General features: G+C 34.3%; 1 protein-coding gene across 4 annotated transcripts; it reads left to right on the plus strand.

Moving 5' to 3' along the window:
- Positions 1 to 343: 343 nt before the first annotated feature.
- On the plus strand, positions 344 to 15975 carry LOC128205624 (receptor-type tyrosine-protein phosphatase mu-like). Of its 4 annotated transcripts, XM_052907395.1 has the most exons (22): positions 387 to 412; positions 1610 to 1772; positions 3435 to 3571; positions 3939 to 5705; positions 5986 to 6124; positions 6435 to 6478; positions 6921 to 7034; positions 7356 to 7654; positions 7845 to 7932; positions 8268 to 8332; positions 8622 to 8658; positions 10153 to 10256; positions 10458 to 10583; positions 10981 to 11129; positions 12093 to 12228; positions 12444 to 12575; positions 12891 to 12990; positions 13240 to 13313; positions 13845 to 14090; positions 14254 to 14402; positions 14514 to 14649; positions 14950 to 15975. In XM_052907395.1, the coding sequence occupies exons 3-22, from the start codon at positions 3511 to 3513 to the stop codon at positions 15022 to 15024; spliced, it is 4041 nt and encodes a 1346-aa protein (XP_052763355.1). In that variant the 5' UTR covers positions 387 to 412; positions 1610 to 1772; positions 3435 to 3510; the 3' UTR covers positions 15025 to 15975. The 4 variants fall into 4 exon arrangements, with proteins under 4 accessions (XP_052763356.1, XP_052763355.1, XP_052763358.1 ...); XM_052907396.1 differs by lacking the exon at positions 1610 to 1772 and having other exon boundaries at positions 344 to 412; XM_052907397.1 differs by lacking the exons at positions 387 to 412; positions 1610 to 1772 and adding an exon at positions 1898 to 1912.
- Positions 15976 to 16749: the final 774 nt, after the last annotated feature.

The following is a 16749-nucleotide window of genomic DNA, read 5'->3' on the forward strand; positions in this document are numbered from 1 at the left end:
ATTTATTTACATTGTATATGTATTTGGCAACCGTTCAAACGTATGTGTATTTGATTATTTATGAATTTATTACTCAATAATTTAATCGGTCATCAAAATCAATTAAAATTAAGATCATGCAAGTACGTTTTATAATATTTATGTTTGTAATATTACCAACATTTTTTCAGTGTAATGTTATAAATCAGCATTTCAAACGTTTATATATGTTAAACAAAGGTTTGGTGATCGAAAAACTGATGTTATCGGAAAATGTGAATACATAGGAAATCCGTATTTACAAGATATATATTTAAGATAATTTTTAAGGGTTTCTTACCAAGTACATACACATTAAATTAGAATAATTCTTAAGCATTTTAACAGGAGACGGATACTGTGACACTGAGATTTAAATACTTGCACAATATCTGTAAGTTTGTTATTTAATAGTTTAAAATAGAACTATCTGTGCTGTAAGTTAATTTTAAGAATACGATAACAAACATATTTCTTTAACAAAGTCATTATTATAGAATCACTTAAATGATTAACAATGCAACATATACTACTATCAAATTAAATCATGAACACTGTTATGATTCATCATCTGTTTATTATTTTAATTGTTATCTTAAAACCTTTAACCATTTATCATGAATTTTCAAAACGAATTTGCTTAGAATTAAGTCATTTTCAGCAAATATTAAAGATGCACTCTTACCCCACAACTAAGATTTACCACAATTAATACTATTGTTTTAATATTCCCAAAAGGATTGATAAATGTCGAACACAATTGTTCTTATGAAGGACACCGAGTTAAATTTGAACGAAATGTGCATACAACACGGTATTTCTAACTTATGGGACTATAGAAGATCACAGTAAATATTTCAGCATTCACCAATCATTTAATATTTTGGCGTTTTCGGTAATTAAATACAGTGTTACATCCTTGCTATCAGTAAAACAATTTTCTCCATAAATGCATTATTTAGTTAGTAGTTAAAGGTTTATCAGTCAAAATTGATGTTTGTTATACATGTGTTTATATTGATTTTGAATAGGAGTCTCACTTTAAGCGTCATAAGGGCGTCATCTGCATTTTAGTTCGCAAGGTTTCGGTATTTTAGATGCCAAGGTTAGGTACGCCACATTCCAGCCCATTATTGCGGTATTTCAGATGCCAAGGTTTGGCCAGTGAATTTACATTTTACTGACCGTTCCAAGGCGGTACCTAACAATTCTTGATAAACATACCAATTATTAATATATATAGTATTTATGCACTGTGCTCTTTGTAGGTTGTGTGCTGTTCTATGTTTCTTGTTTGTGAATTTGTGTTCTATGTCTTTGGTGTTGCCCATTGCCACTAAACCGGGTTTATGTTTAAACTTTTTGCAACTGAGCATGTTTCTGTAGCTTTTTGCATATATATTGGTACGCCACATTCCAGCCCATTATTGCAGTATTTCAGATGCCAAGGTTTGGTACGCCACATTCCAGCCCATTATTGCGGTATTTCAGATGCCAAGGTTAGGTACGCCAGATTCCAGTCCTTTATTGCGGTATTTCAGATGCCAAGGTTTGGTACGCCAGATTCCAGTCCTTTTTTGCGGTATTTCAGATGCCAAGGTTTGGTACGCCAGATTCCAGTCCTTTATTGCGGTAATTCAGATGCCAAGGTTTGGTACGCCACATTCCAGCCCATTATTGCGGTATTTGAGATGTCAAGGTTTGGTACGCCAGATTCCAGTCCTTTATTGCGGTACTTCAGATGCCAATGTTTGGTGCGCCTGATTCTAGCCATACCTATGAATTATGAATATTTATGCAAAAAGCTTCAGAAACAAGCTCAGTAGCAAAAAGTTTAAACATAAACCTTGTTTAGTGGCACTGGATTCAAGAAAACGTACCAACATATATTTCAGTAAGTAGGAGTAGTAGTAGCAGCAGCAGCAGCAGTAATAGTAGTAGTAGTAGTAGTAGTAGTATTGATAGTAGTAGTAGTAATAATAGAAGTAGTAGTAGTAGTAGTAGTAGTAGTAGTAGCAGCAGCAGTAGTAGTAGTAGTAGTAGTAGTAGTAGTAGTAGTAGTAGTAGTAGTAGTAGTAGTAGTAGTAGTAGTAGTAGTAGCAGCAGCAGCAGCAGCAGCAGCAGCAGCAGCAGCAGCAGCAGCAGCAGCAGCAGCAGCAGCAGCAGCAGCAGCAGCAGCAGTAGTAGTAGTAGTAGTAGTAGTAGTAGTAGTAGTAGTAGTAGTAGTAGTAGTAGTAGTTGTATTAGTAGTAGTAGTAGTAGTAGTAGCAGTAGTAGTAGTAGTAGTAGCAGTAGTAGTAGTAGTAGTAGTAGTAGTAGTAGTAGTAGTAGTAGTAGCAGTAGTAGTAGTAGTAGTAGTAGTAGTGGTAGTAGAAGTATTGGCAGTAGTAGTAGTAGTAGTAGTAGTAGTAGTAGTAGTAGTAGTAGTAGTAGTAGTAGTAGTAGTAGTAGTAGTAGTAGTAGTAGTAGTAGTAGTAGTAGTATTAGTAGTAGTAGTAGTAGTAGTAATTATAGTAGTAGTAGTAGTAATAGTTGAAGAAGTAGTAGTAGAAGTTGGATAAGTAGAAATAGTATGAGCAGCTGCAGTAGTAGTAGTAGTAGTAGTAGTAGTAGTAGTAGTAGTAGTAGTTTGTCATGTGTTACTGTATGAATGTGTCAAGATTGTAATAGATAGCATACGTATGCCATAAGCATTAAATTGGCAATAAAATAAAAATGCAAACAAGTACATTAAAATTTTCCTTAACTTAATTCTATGTATAAACTATATTTGACTCTTTGAAAGTAATTGAAATATCAAAATACTATTAAATAATACTCATTATTTGCTTTTCTGTGAAACTTTTGAGACTCATCAGTGAAATATCAGTACAACTTTTTTCTACTGATTTTATATTTTAGCCGTTTTCAGTTTCAATCATGTTTCAGTGCGCATAGAAATTATATAACTCACTGACAGTAGCAATCCTCTATTTTCATTTAGTTTAACGTAGACATTAAAGGAAAGGAAATATGTTAGTGTTGTCTTAATTGTGCAGGAAACGTTCAAGGTTTAAAATAACGCGCATACTGTAATAAACAAATGTCTGCATCCCTACCATAGGGGGTATTACGTGTTGTACAAGTATATACCATAAACGGTAAATAGTTGTACTTTATAGTATATAATGCAGATTTCAGTTACAAATTGAGCGTTTTATTCATTTCGATCCTTAATAAACTGTGTTTTGGATTCCAACTTAAAGGTCGAGTTGGGGCTGGGAAGGGTGAACACGTCCATCCTAATCCCATGGAACCTCTAGTAAATCGCCGTTTTTCTTTATTATACATTATTGTTATACTATACAGTATTAGACTTAATCAAAGTCTTTAAAATAATTTATCTGTGCTATCTACATACTTTCCTACCATTACAGAATCGAACATGTAATACACATTTCCCGGAAATGGTATATTGGATAAGCAATTAAGAACTACGATCAGAACGACAGAATGATGAAGATCAAAGGCGGATCAACCATTATTGCATTCACAACACTTCTTCTGACATTATGTAAGTCTTATTTAAAAGGCTGTTGAATTAGTACGTTCATTTTAAGGCTTTTAATAACGCTGTGTATTTCTTAAGCGTGTTATGCATTACAATCAATACTATTGTGTAATATTGAATCTTGAGCTTGACTAATAATGGTACATTGTGTTATCGACTTGATTGTACACGCTCAATGCATATCATGTGTTACTGTAAGACACAACATACATGTAAAGAAACGGTCTTATTGAACAAGAAACAACATATTAGTATAATGACGAGGTTCAGCTATCAGATTTTACGGTATAATTTCAAGACAATTTCTTTTAATTAAACTGCAGAAACAAGCGATTAAATGTAGGCCCATTTATATTGATTTTACCTTTAGTTTTCCAGGCATGGTGCCAAGACTATTTCCAGTACCCCTGCATTGATAAGTGCAAGGAATCAGAGTGCGACTTACATGGAAATTGCCTGGAATGTGCTGACCAAAATTTCACTGGTGGTACATGTGATAGGTGCATTAAAGGAAAATATGGCAGTCAGTGCGACTTAAATTGCCCTCTAAATTGTCTATCTTGTGATTCTGCAACTAAATGTAGTTCATGTAAAAGAGGGTTTAATGGTATCACGTGCTCCGTGAAGTTGGAATGCCCGGATAATTGCTACAACGATAATTGTTCAAGCTTGAGTATATGCGGTTCATGTAAGAATGGATATTTTGGGGATTATTGCAATGTTTCGTGTTCAGAAAATTGCAATAACGGCATTTGCTCTCAGGATGGTTCTTGCATTGAAGGCTGTAAGGAAGGATTTTATGGACCAAGATGTGAACAAAATACTTGTCCTGTTAATTGCAAATGCGATCAAAACAACAGCTGCATTGGATGTAAAGACAATTATTTCGGGCCTTCGTGCAGTCTTACATGTAGTTCGTGTAAAGATAACCAATGCCCAGAACATCGTTTAATGGCCGAGAAATGTGATGCATGTGAAGAAGAAACATATGGTAGTCTTTGTAATGAAACTTGTCGGCAACATTGTTTAAATAATAGATGCGACCAAGACAATGGGTCATGTACATGTGGAAAAGAGTACAAGCTGGAAGTAGGAAAATGTGTTCCTAGTTCTTGTCCCGCTAATTGCTCAACATGTACTTCATTAGATAGCTGTGACTCGTGCGTTGATAGATATTATTATGGAGAAACTTGTGAACATAAATGTACTCATTGTTCGCCAGGAACAAACTGTAGGAAAAGTGACGGCTACTGTTGGAGTGCATGTGCTGATGGTCTTACTGGTGATATTTGTGATAGCCCTTGTTACGCAGGATGTAAAACATGTCACAAAACGAATGCTAATATATGTTCATCTTGTAAAACTGGAAGGTATGGCAGAGACGCATATTACTTAACATGCAAAAACCTTTGCAATAATAACTGTATGAACAACACGTGTAACGCTTGGTACGGTAAATGTGACCAAGATTGTGTGAATGGATTTAAAGGGTATTATTGTACCGATACATGCCCAAGACATTGTTTGAACGAAACATGTGAAAGAAACACTGCTGCATGTGTTCACGGATGTGATGAGGGTTATTATGGCGTTGGGTGTTCATATTCATGTGTGAGAGTGCAATCGAACTGCCTCGTTTGTTCTTCAAATGGAAACAGATTTAGTTCTTGTACACGGTGCACTAATGGGTCATACCCAGGATCTAGCGGGAAGTGCGTTCCATGTGAACCAAATTGTTCGGGAGGATGTAACTCATCCACGGGAGTATGCTTTGTATGTGTAGATGGATATAGGGGATCGTTCTGTAATATTTCATGTGCATCGAATTGTAAATCATGCCTTCAGTACAACGATGAATGCAATGTATGCAAAGAACAGTTTTGGGGAAGTGACTGCTTAAACAATTGCAGCACAAACTGCAAATACGGGAATGATTCAATGTTCACCTGTAATGTACATTCTGGGAAATGCATACATGGATGCCTATCTGAATCGCATGGATTACAGTGTTCTCTTCTGTGTGACAAGCATTGCATCCCTTCTGAAGGTGGGGTTCGTGAGTGCAACCAAATGGATGGCCAGTGTACATCAGGTTGTGAGACGGGGTACAAACAAACCGACGCTGGATGCATTATGGGTACAATATGGTTTTATTAAATAATCATATAATTGCTTATGCAGACAAAAGTATGCACTTGTTAATGATACGTAAACATTTTCAAACTTAATTAATTTGTAATGTAAACACATGATTGTAAACGGGAGGATATATTTTACTATGCACACTTTTAATCTGTATGTGGTAATTTTTGTCGGAGGAAACATAATGTGTCTTCATTGGAAAAAGCATGTATACACTTTCAAAAATAGTTGTCTCATTGAACCAAATAAGGCTTTTGGTTTTTACAATTTTAAAGCATCCGTCGTAAACCCATTAAACAAAAATGGTGGCGCCAGTGATTGGACGTCTGGATCAGTTATAGGTGGCGCTGTAGGTGGTGTTATCGCCCTTCTTACAGTTGCCCTTGTCATCGGACTTTCCATCTTCATAAGGCGGTAAAAAATTATAACAAAAGTATCGTTAGAACTATATTTGAACACTTACGTGATCTGTAAAGTAAAGGTACATTTAAACTGAAAATTAAAAATTCATATTTCACATAATTGCTACTATATGTATCCGTAAATTTAAATGGCGAACTTTGATCGAATGTGAATAGTTTTGTTGATTGATCACTATCACTAAATAACAATTATGTGGTTAATTTAATTTTCACGAAAAACATCAACATATAATTCTAAAATAGGGACTTTAAATCTAATAATCAGACTGGCTTAATTGTTTATAATAATCGCCTGATTTTAGAAGAAGAAAGGATAGCACCGACGGCCCTAAGACAGACGCAGCAGGTTTGAACTTGAAATAAATGAAATGACTTACACAAAATGTATTAAGTGCTAAAATAATATGACGTATCGCATGAATAATAATTATGTTCTAAAACATAGTTCAACTGAAAAAATAAGTACACGAATTGTAATTAATAAGCTTTAGTTTAAACTTTATTTATTTTACAGCTACTGTTAAGAGGGTTACATGAACGTATACTAAGTCATTATCGTTGGCACGATGCTGCGCAAGAGTTTGGTCATGTGTTTTGGGGGAAACATGTTAAAGCCCACTTGTCCGGCTTTGTGACCAAATGAGCTTACATGCGCCCAGGCCGGGAATCGGACACGGGTCGCATTGGTGGGAAACGAGTGCGCTAACCACTTTGCTAAACGAACAATCAACAATATTTTAACTCGTGTTTTAAAATGGATATATTCAGACTTAGTTTTTTTTTCATAGAGGAAAACAGCGTAGTCTACCAGAACACGAGTGCTTCTGCCAATATTTACAATGAACTCAACGATAAAACGGATAAAATGAAACCTAGCAAAGGGCATGAAAACAATGCTAAAGGTCAGTATGCAATTTGTAGTATAATGAGACCAGAGTTTACATTAAATTTTAGAATTAGGCCTATCGATAAGTGTATATAATCTTTGTTTACATTTGTAAATAGTTTAATTGTTTCACTTAGGGAGGAATAAAAGTATCTATCTATCAATCATCTGAAAATAGACTAAATTATTAACATGATTAATACTTATCATCCCAACTAAATAAATGCATATTTTCGATGTAAATGTCAACAATAATGACTGACATATAGTGATTATATAACTCTCACTATATAAAGTATTGTTCTGTTAAATTGAATGATTATTATCATTAAACTAGAGTCGCCTACGACTTCAACTAATGACAACAAACCGGATCGTCCCTCCGACTCAAACTTGTTGGCTACAAGAGGTTCAACAGAACAACCAAAGACAACCAACTTAATACCATCAGCAGGAAAATCTGATGATTTGGAAAACAGCGCGAAATGCAAGACACCTGTCGAAGATGCGTCCAAAGACATATTACAGGACAAAGACACCGATGATGTGTATTACAATCTGAATAAGGTTGCTGTCAAAAACCTTGGAGCTTTTGTGGCTGCTAAAGACAAGTCATATTACCTTAAGGAGTTTAAGGTATAGTATAGGGCCTCAAAAGATATACATGTGTAAACGCTTGATTCTAAAACCGGACTATGTTATCAGTGTATGCTAACTATATTCATACACAGAGTTAAGCATCTTTATAATTTGTTCAGGAACTATTTATTTGGTTTGATGCTTATTAAATACGTGTACAATTATAAGTAATTGAATCTGATTTTAGAAACTTCCTGAAGGTTTGGTAAAACCCCATCAAGATGCAGTGATGCCAGGAAATCGTCCAAGAAATAGATACCAAGGCATCTACCCATGTGAGTTTCATGTCGAATGTGTAAAACTTACTGTTAATACGAGTTTGCTATGTTCATAAAGATCACTTTACCCGACTTTTTTGTAGAAATCTAATGAAACTTGGACATTTTATAGGGCATTGTATGAAAGATTTAAAACGATCATCAATATTGCTTAATAGTTTTTGTTTGTTATTTAGGAAACCGAATTATGTTTAAAATGTTAATTATGATCTATGCGACCTTTTATCGATATAATACGTGCAACCTTTGCTGTTGGAAGCTTTGGCTTGTTCAATGAATTACATGTATTGATTTATTCTGTATTTCCCATTCATATATGTCAACAAATGCAGATGACGACACCAGAGTGAAATTGACGGGCGGAGATACGGATTTTATCAACGCCAGCTTTGTAGACGTAAGTAATACACTTCATATAACTATCGTGACTATCTCTTTTTATTGGATTATTAAAACATAAGGCTGGATATAGTGGGACAACAGTTGAAGTGTAAAACTGATATGATGCAATAGAAAGTTAAAAGAAGCGATGGTGTTTCATGCAAAGCAAAAATGATTATATAAACTTATGGTATTGATACTGTTGTGATAATAAAAACTAAGCTCGATGTTTTTAGTAAATGTGATAATTGATTTTGAATATTTTGATTTGTTTTATGAAAACGATTCGCACATTTGTTTTCTAGGGATACAAACAGGAAAATGCATACATTGCATCTCAAGGTGAGTATACTGACTGGTAATCTGTAAACGAATTCCGTTAACGTCCAAAATTCAATTTGTCATAGGTTTGTAATGAAAAGTATGATGTTTGTTATACTACTGCGTCACACGTTACACTTATTCATTGGATGAGATGTATTTAATGTTCCGTTTTATTGACATTTAAGATATGACTCAGGCAACAACACTTTGATCATTTGTTCGTCGGATTTGCCGCACCTAAAATTCGAAAATAAAAAAAAACACATATTATTTGGCCCCGCTAAATATATTTTTGGTTACTTCTGAATTTCCCTATTTTCTTAAAAATCTTTTACTTAGAATTCAAACCTGTAACGTCGACTTCTTCCTTTTTTGGAGGCATTTCCATGCTTCACATTATTCGCGAGCAAACTTTCCTCGTGTCAGGACAAAATCAGGTCCGGGTAACCGCAAAATAGCTGATATTTGTTGACAGTATTTTTTGTCGGGAATATTTTGCAGGACGCACCGTTGTTATTTATTTCTGGTATTAATTGTGGGTTTATTTTTAGTTTTCGTAATGTAAAATACACGTTTTAAGTGAATATCAGTGTCATAGTCATGGATTATAGTCTTCAGAAAACAACAGCAGTTTCACAGCGTCGAAAGAAATAATTATTTATGTGTTTTCAGTTATCCATTGTTTTGTACTCAAAATTTAGTGCTATATTATAACTAAATCAGATTTTGATTGCAAATATTCAAATACATTGACACACGACGTGCAACCATTGAACATGTTTTCATGAGTTATTTTTTAAATTCTAAACTGCATTTCTCAGTATTAATTTGCTGATAAACGTCTGTATTTACACATACAGTATTTTAATAACATCAGTAAAATCAGAAAATAAAACCTTTTATAAGTAAAATGACTGTTTTAAATTTCTCAGTTCTTTGTTCTTATTGCACTTATTTTATTTGATAGATTAGATTTAAAGTGGTCTGTTATAAATGTGGCCTGTTTTTTTACGGGCATTAAAGCTATGGAGGCTGTCATGTTAGTTGTTTGTCTTTTTCAAGGCACGAACCTATAAACCAGGTTCGTGGTCAAGGAGTGGTCTTGAAACGAAAACAGCTTTAATTCATCACCTGCACTTAATATAATGACCAGTGCCACATTTGCAGATTTGTTTGATACTGCTTCAATTAAATTGCCCCCCCCCCCAATGCTCTCCAAGGCCTTTTTTTAGAAATGTTCTCTGTGTTATGTACATTTTAGATTTTCTGCCATGTCAAAGTCACTACAATTTTAATTTGTATCATGTGCTTCAAGATATTCAAATTTAGACCCGACCCAATTTTTTGAAATGCTCAAATGATGAATTACTCTTTCTAGTTTAAAATGTGTTTTGTGGTAGTAAGTTAGATTAGTACGTAACGATTACAATTTTTTTTCTTGCAAGTTAATTTGAGCAATGCTGTCTTTAATTCCACAATTCTAATGTTCAACATATGTATGGTATTTATCAGGTCCAACAGATAAGACCATGCAGGACTACTCGGTGTTTTGGCGGATGGTTTGGCAGCAGAAAGTGGGCAAGATCGTCATGCTCACCAATTTAGTGGAAGACGGGGTAGGGTTTCGTACTGATCAGTACAATTGATGTGATAATTCTGTTTTGTCACACAGCGAATTATAAACACTGCAACATGTTATATCTCTAATAAATGCAGAGGTCATTAAACATGAATATGAGTTTTCATTTAGATTGAACTTCAGATAATCTTTTTATATATAAGTTAATGGCTTAATGTATTGATATTTATATTCAAAGAAACCAAAATGTGACCAATACTGGCCTGACCATGGACTCACCAAAAAATGCAGCGATATAAATGTGACGGGTTTAAGTGAAGACATGTACGCCGACTTCGTGATGAGGACCTTTTTAGTGAAAATGGTACGTGACAAGTCATGATTTCATTAATATTGCAATACATTCAGTGAATAAAAATTAAACAACAGATATTAGTTAATACATGGCGATTTTGACATGCATTGTTTTTTTGTTTTGTTTTGCTTTTTGCGATTTTAATAATACTGAAAAAAAAATATTTGATATGTTAAACATTCCTGTGTTTCTGTAGACCGACCAGATAAACGATAATCAAATATTCACGTCTGTTATCTCTATTAGCCTTATATGTTTCGGAGTAACTCTGATTATTTGATCATGAGAGAGTATTACCGAAATTTAAGACAGCTACCTTAGGTTTCAATTGCGCTTTATAACCATGTTAACATTATATTTATGTGAGTTTACTATAACCTATAACGAGTTACGGATTTCTTCCTAGGATAAAGAGGACATGACAGTCCAACATTTTCATTTCACCACCTGGCCTGACAAAGGGGTCCCCGATGATGTAACTTCCCTGGTCGATTTCCGTCACAGGGTTTTACAAACAAAATCGCCACTTGGTGGACCTACAATCGTTCCCTGCAGGTACATGTAAACTTCTTATAACACGTTTCACCGAAGGAATCCCGTAAAACAATTCTAAAGATTCCACCAATCAAGCATATCTCAGGGCAGAAAATTCAATTGCACTATTTTTGCAATGATTACAGTTACCTGTCGTAATGTATACTTTTTAAGAAATATTACACACCACTGAGGGTCATATGACATTATAAGGACCGGCAAGTCAGCCACCGAAAGTGTACATGGACCGAGGCGTTAGCCGATGTCCATTTACCCTCGGAGGCTGACTAGCCCGTCCTTATAATGCCATAGGGCCCGAATTTGTCTGTAAATATATCTCTTTACCGAACATTTTATATTACCATTCAATATTTATAAAACTCTTTAGATGTGTTTTATCGAACAAAGCTAATAATGTTTACTTGCGACAAATGTTCGTCGTTTTGAAAAGAGCAAGCCGCACTTACCAGTTGTATGACGTCAGCGGTCCATATTACATTTTTGGCGAGGTCCGGACCGGCCAAAAATATGATATGGACCGCTGACATTATAAAACTGAATTGTTATCAAAATACAGTGATGTACGGACCGATCGACTTCATATATACAAAGAAGAGACACGTTTATGTAAGGTATAATATTAAGGCATATACAAATATTTTTGTTTCATTGTAAGATCGAAATAAATTTATTTTCCTTGTAAACACAAAGAGAAAAAAAACATGACTCGTTGCTACTTTAAAAATTAAAATTTATAATATTTTTTATTGCCATCGAACTCCCAAACAAACATTAATCTTTACATATTCGAACATTGCTAAGCTACAAATCACCATGTTGATTTCGCTGACACGACTTCACCGTGTGAACAATGAAACTTTGACTGAGTCAATATTTGCAGTATGTATTATTGCAATAAGTCTACTAATCATGTGATATACTTTACGAAAAATGGAAAGAAAGCTATATTAAGTAACATTACAGTGCTGGCGTTGGCAGGACGGGAACGTACATAGCTATGGACTTGTTGACAAGAGAGGGCGAAGCGGAAGGATCCGTTGACATACATGGTTGTGTCACCAATCTCAGACATCGTCGTACACGTATGGTCCAAACGGCTGTAAGATCCGACACATTTCTATAAACATATAAAAACCCGAATTATATGTTATTTGGTTAATTACATTATTTAAAGTTTTTGCATCAACTCAAATTGTATCAAGATACAAAACTGCAACAATTGTGATGCTTAATACTAAAAACGGTCTTTTTCTAGGTCATTTACATGTTAAAATATGCCAAAAATGTATTTGTAAATACATCCATGTTTTAAAGGATCAATATGCCTTCCTGCACCACGCAATTGTTCACACGTTAGCGTTTGACAGTAAACCCGTTCAAACGGAGGGGTTTGCGACCTACATGTCGGATTCGGAGAACGAACAGAGGCTAATCAAACAATTCAAGGTTTTCATATTTTGGCATATTATTTAAGATTTAAATTCTTAAACAATTAAAAATCAAATAGATCAGCACAACTATCTAGAACACTATGTTTATTTTAACGTGTATCGCCTTACAAGCCGCTTATGCTACTTCCTGGAAAGGACGATGCCACCAAAGCTTTCTCATTCACACTATCCGCGATAATTAGATAAGTTTTTATTTCATATTTAAAGTTGTCAATTGATATTATTAATGATATATATTGACGTCAATTGTTTCATAAGAAATAAGAAGTATAGGAATGCATTATTAGAAACAAGTTTATATTTTGAAAAGCAACTGGAGATTACCATGGAAAGATCTGAAGAGGAGCAACAAGCATCTGAAAGAAATTCAGCCTTAACAAAGTCCAACAGGGAGGGCGCTGACATTCCAGGTTACAATATTCAGTTGCCTTTTATGTTGATGAAGCATCTGTGTGAAAATGGCCAACTTTGAGAAACATTCCAATATGCATTTATTTATTCGATCATTTGACACTAAGTTAGAAATGTAACCTAATATGCTATCTAAAAACGGCTCAAAAGTGTTAAATCGTTTTCAGATGTTCATTTCCACTTGTACATTTTGTTTTGCTACACAAAATTAATATTTATGTTTATTTATGAGTGCTTCTTTTTCTCAGGTAACTTGTACAGACCTAGGTTGCATTTAGGAAAAGAACCAGGGCATGGTTATATCAACGCCATGTATGTTAATGTAAGTTTAACAAAGATCTATATAAAACGTATTTTAATTTAAAATGTACGTTATACATATTAAACATAATATTGATGCTCAACGCTTAATAATAAATCAAACAAGTTATGGTTTTGAAAAGCTATAACAAAACATTCCTTTGTAATGCTGTTCATGTTTCCGTAGACAACATATTTTGCCTCCAACATAAAGGTAATAAACATACATATATATAACACGCCTCAAACATGAACATCGCAATGCCATTAAGGTAGGATTGGTCACGTTTTGACCCCATATTTTTCCATAATCACTATGTTATATCGTACCAAAATAGCGTCCATTTCCAATTCCGATGAATCTATTTCACATAGGTTTATCAATGTAAACAAGTTGTCGACGTGATATATACGTTACAGGTTTGTAGTAAACCGATATGGTTTCCTTTGCTACGTATATTCCATATAGGGTCATGTACTACCCCGTAACATTTAATATTTATATATCAACTTGGATTTTGTCAGTATTATATAGCCAAATACGTTGTTCCAGAGCTACAAACAACGGAATCATTTAGTACTCGCGATGACCCCGATTGAAGACACCGTGGCTGACTTTCTCTGCCTCACGATGCAGGAAAAAGCCGCCTGCATCGTCGATATGGAGAAAGAACGCTCCTTGTACATTCCTGATCTTGACACACAGACGCAGTTTGGTTTATATACAGTAGACAATCTGCAACAGAAGTCAACAATATACAGTGTCAACAGGGTGCTTAGAATAAGCTACAACGGCCTGGTAAGAGATTTCTTCCAAATAATATAATGCCGTAAAGTTGAAAAATAAAGCGTTAAATGATAATTAAAAGTTATTAGGCATTCACTTTTTAGGCGAGATATTTTTCGCCATTTTCACATGTAACCTAGAATCTTCTAAATATCCTGAGTTATTGTGTTTACAGGGAGGATCTTCTGAACATACGGTATCACACTACCAAGTGACGGCCTGGCAAGACAATGTTAAAGCTCCCGAATCCGCAACACACTTCTTGCAACTTGTCAAGGAAGTAGAGACAAAGGCCGCATCTGGATCAGTCATTATGCATTGCAAGTATGTATTTGAAACGTTATTTTAAGACTAAAAATGTTTTGGCATACTCTTTTTCAGTTTGGAGCTTTACACATAATCAGTGCATTCATTTAAATCTTACATATTCCTTAGGACTGGCGGAGGGCGCTGCGGCCTGTTTGCGGCTGTTTGGACGCTTCTGGAGAAAACAGGCATAGAGCATGAGGTTTCGGTGTTTAACACAATTCGTCAGCTGCGGGCGAGACGGCCAAATGTCGTAAGGACAAGAGTGAGTGCTTAACAAAAAAAAAAATTGGGCAGAATTCGTATAAAGAATAGGACAACCTTTACCCTCAAATAATATGATATTGATCAATATATTTAGAATAACTCTTGTATAAGTCTGAATGTCTATTTGACATTGATAAATTAAAGATATAAGATCATTATCAAAATAGTCTCTCATGATTGCATTCACTTTTATTATAGGTCATGCACATACGTTAGTTTGGTGTTAATTCCGATTAAGGCCAGAAGTGAGTGTCATCATAGGATGTTGATATTTAAGTATAAAAAAAATATTTTTCAGGAGCAGTACGCATTTTGTCACGATTGTGTGCGCGAGTATCTGCAATCATTCGACATCTACTCCAATTTCTCCTAACAATTTAAGTTGCCATTATTTTGTTCATTTGTATATGCAATCGTATGAAACATACGTATGTGGAACATGACTCACTGTAAAGATGTTTTTGTCATGATTATGTTCTGTTTGCAATCATATGGTGCATACTAATACTTTTGTAACGGAAACACAAACTATAACCTTGTACGATTGATGTATATTTGATTGCTGTTATGAAATTAAATGTGTATATAATTAAATAATGCAAATTACGTGAACAAGTTAATCAGCAGGTGGTCTTGTCATACACAGTGTATATAGCCAAAAGAAGTATATATAAAATATCAACGTTTTGCATATATTTATACTTCTTTGATATATTTTCTCATTTAGTGGTATTGTCTCCATATAGAGTAGTTCATGCTTAAGTTTACGGCTACTGAGCTTGTTTCTTTAGTTTTCCATATAAATATGTTTTTCATATTAATATTTATAAGAGTAAATGATGTTCTGTTTGTTTATATCAAGAGCAAATGGTGATAACATGAAATTTATAAGTGTTATAATTTATCGCCGTTCCCTTTCTAATTTTTCAAGTTTATTTGAAGTGAAGTCCTTGTGTTTAAACGGATATTAATACCTCTTACGGGTAATACTGTTAATCTCATGTATACGTTATATTAATGAAGAGCAAGCAGAGTGAGCGAGAAATATTGTGAATAAGTTTGTTGATGTCAGACTCAAACACAAAGTTACTAAAATTTGACGTTATTATGCACTTCAGACATAACCATTTATAACAAAAGGGCCGTAACTGATGTTGGAAAAACCAATGGCCCAATACATTTGCATGTCCTTTTTATATTAACGCAAGCTTTGTTACATTGTACTGTTTCTGTTTCTTTGTTGTTATCATCATCATATAATGGGTAAATGTATCGTCATGCAATAAAATATGTTTAATCTAAAATAAAAGTCATAAGTAACAAGGCAACAGCAATTCAAAACTACGCAAAAGGGGCGGCTACAAGAGAAGATTTATCAGACGAAGGCCGCGTAGAATTGTCTCTCTTTTTATTTAGAGATGAAGTTACGCTGTCATTTCGTACAATTATATAGTATTTCAGATTTTATGTTAATTATCGTCTACACTTTAACTCCCTTATCGGACTAAATTTTAATTTGTATTGAGCACTAGGGCAACCGACTGGTTTGTACATGTATATTACAATACCTTAAGAAGAAAATTGAAACTGCATCATATATATCATTAACTCTCTAAACCTTCAATTTGTCCTATCTAGCAAATTTTGCAATGACCATTTCAAAATGCAATAACAACACTTAATATTTACGTTAGTCTTTGTCGGCTTCCTAAAGCTGAATGATCCTAAACAATTGATTTTTGCACGAAAACTTCGTGTATTTATTTAACATGCAACATCTGACGGAGATACAATGATACAAAGGGATATCAATTCTCTCTCAATTCCTAGCATTCAAACTTCAAAATTGTATTTACCATGATCTGCATCAAAGCTTTGACTTCTAGCGTTTCATGCTGGTGTTTAGTTTTAATGACTTGCTTAAATATAAAAACAATACAATTTGACTGACATTACCTATTATTCCTTACTCGTATCATGTAAAATACCACGTATGCTATGTATACAAAATTCACTTTGAAGTACAATGAAAGAAAATCCTTCTGCTTTGGATCACAAAAAAATAGCACTACACGTGTTTTAAATATAAACATTGACT

Source organism: Mya arenaria, chromosome 10 (assembly GCF_026914265.1).
Source record: "Mya arenaria isolate MELC-2E11 chromosome 10, ASM2691426v1".
Lineage (NCBI taxonomy): Eukaryota > Metazoa > Mollusca > Bivalvia > Myida > Myidae > Mya > Mya arenaria.

What these genes read in the sequence shown, in the direction of transcription:
- LOC128205624 (XM_052907396.1), top strand. Translation starts at nt 3,511, where the DNA reads ATGATGAAGATCAAAGGCGGATCAACCATTATTGCATTCACAACACTT. An exon ending in ATACCAAGGCATCTACCCAT is followed by an intron (nt 7,933 to 8,267) that starts GTGAGTTTCATG and finishes CAACAAATGCAG; the next exon opens with ATGACGACACCAGAGTGAAA. An exon ending in GGAGGGCGCTGACATTCCAG is followed by an intron (nt 12,991 to 13,239) that starts GTTACAATATTC and finishes TCTTTTTCTCAG; the next exon opens with GTAACTTGTACAGACCTAGG.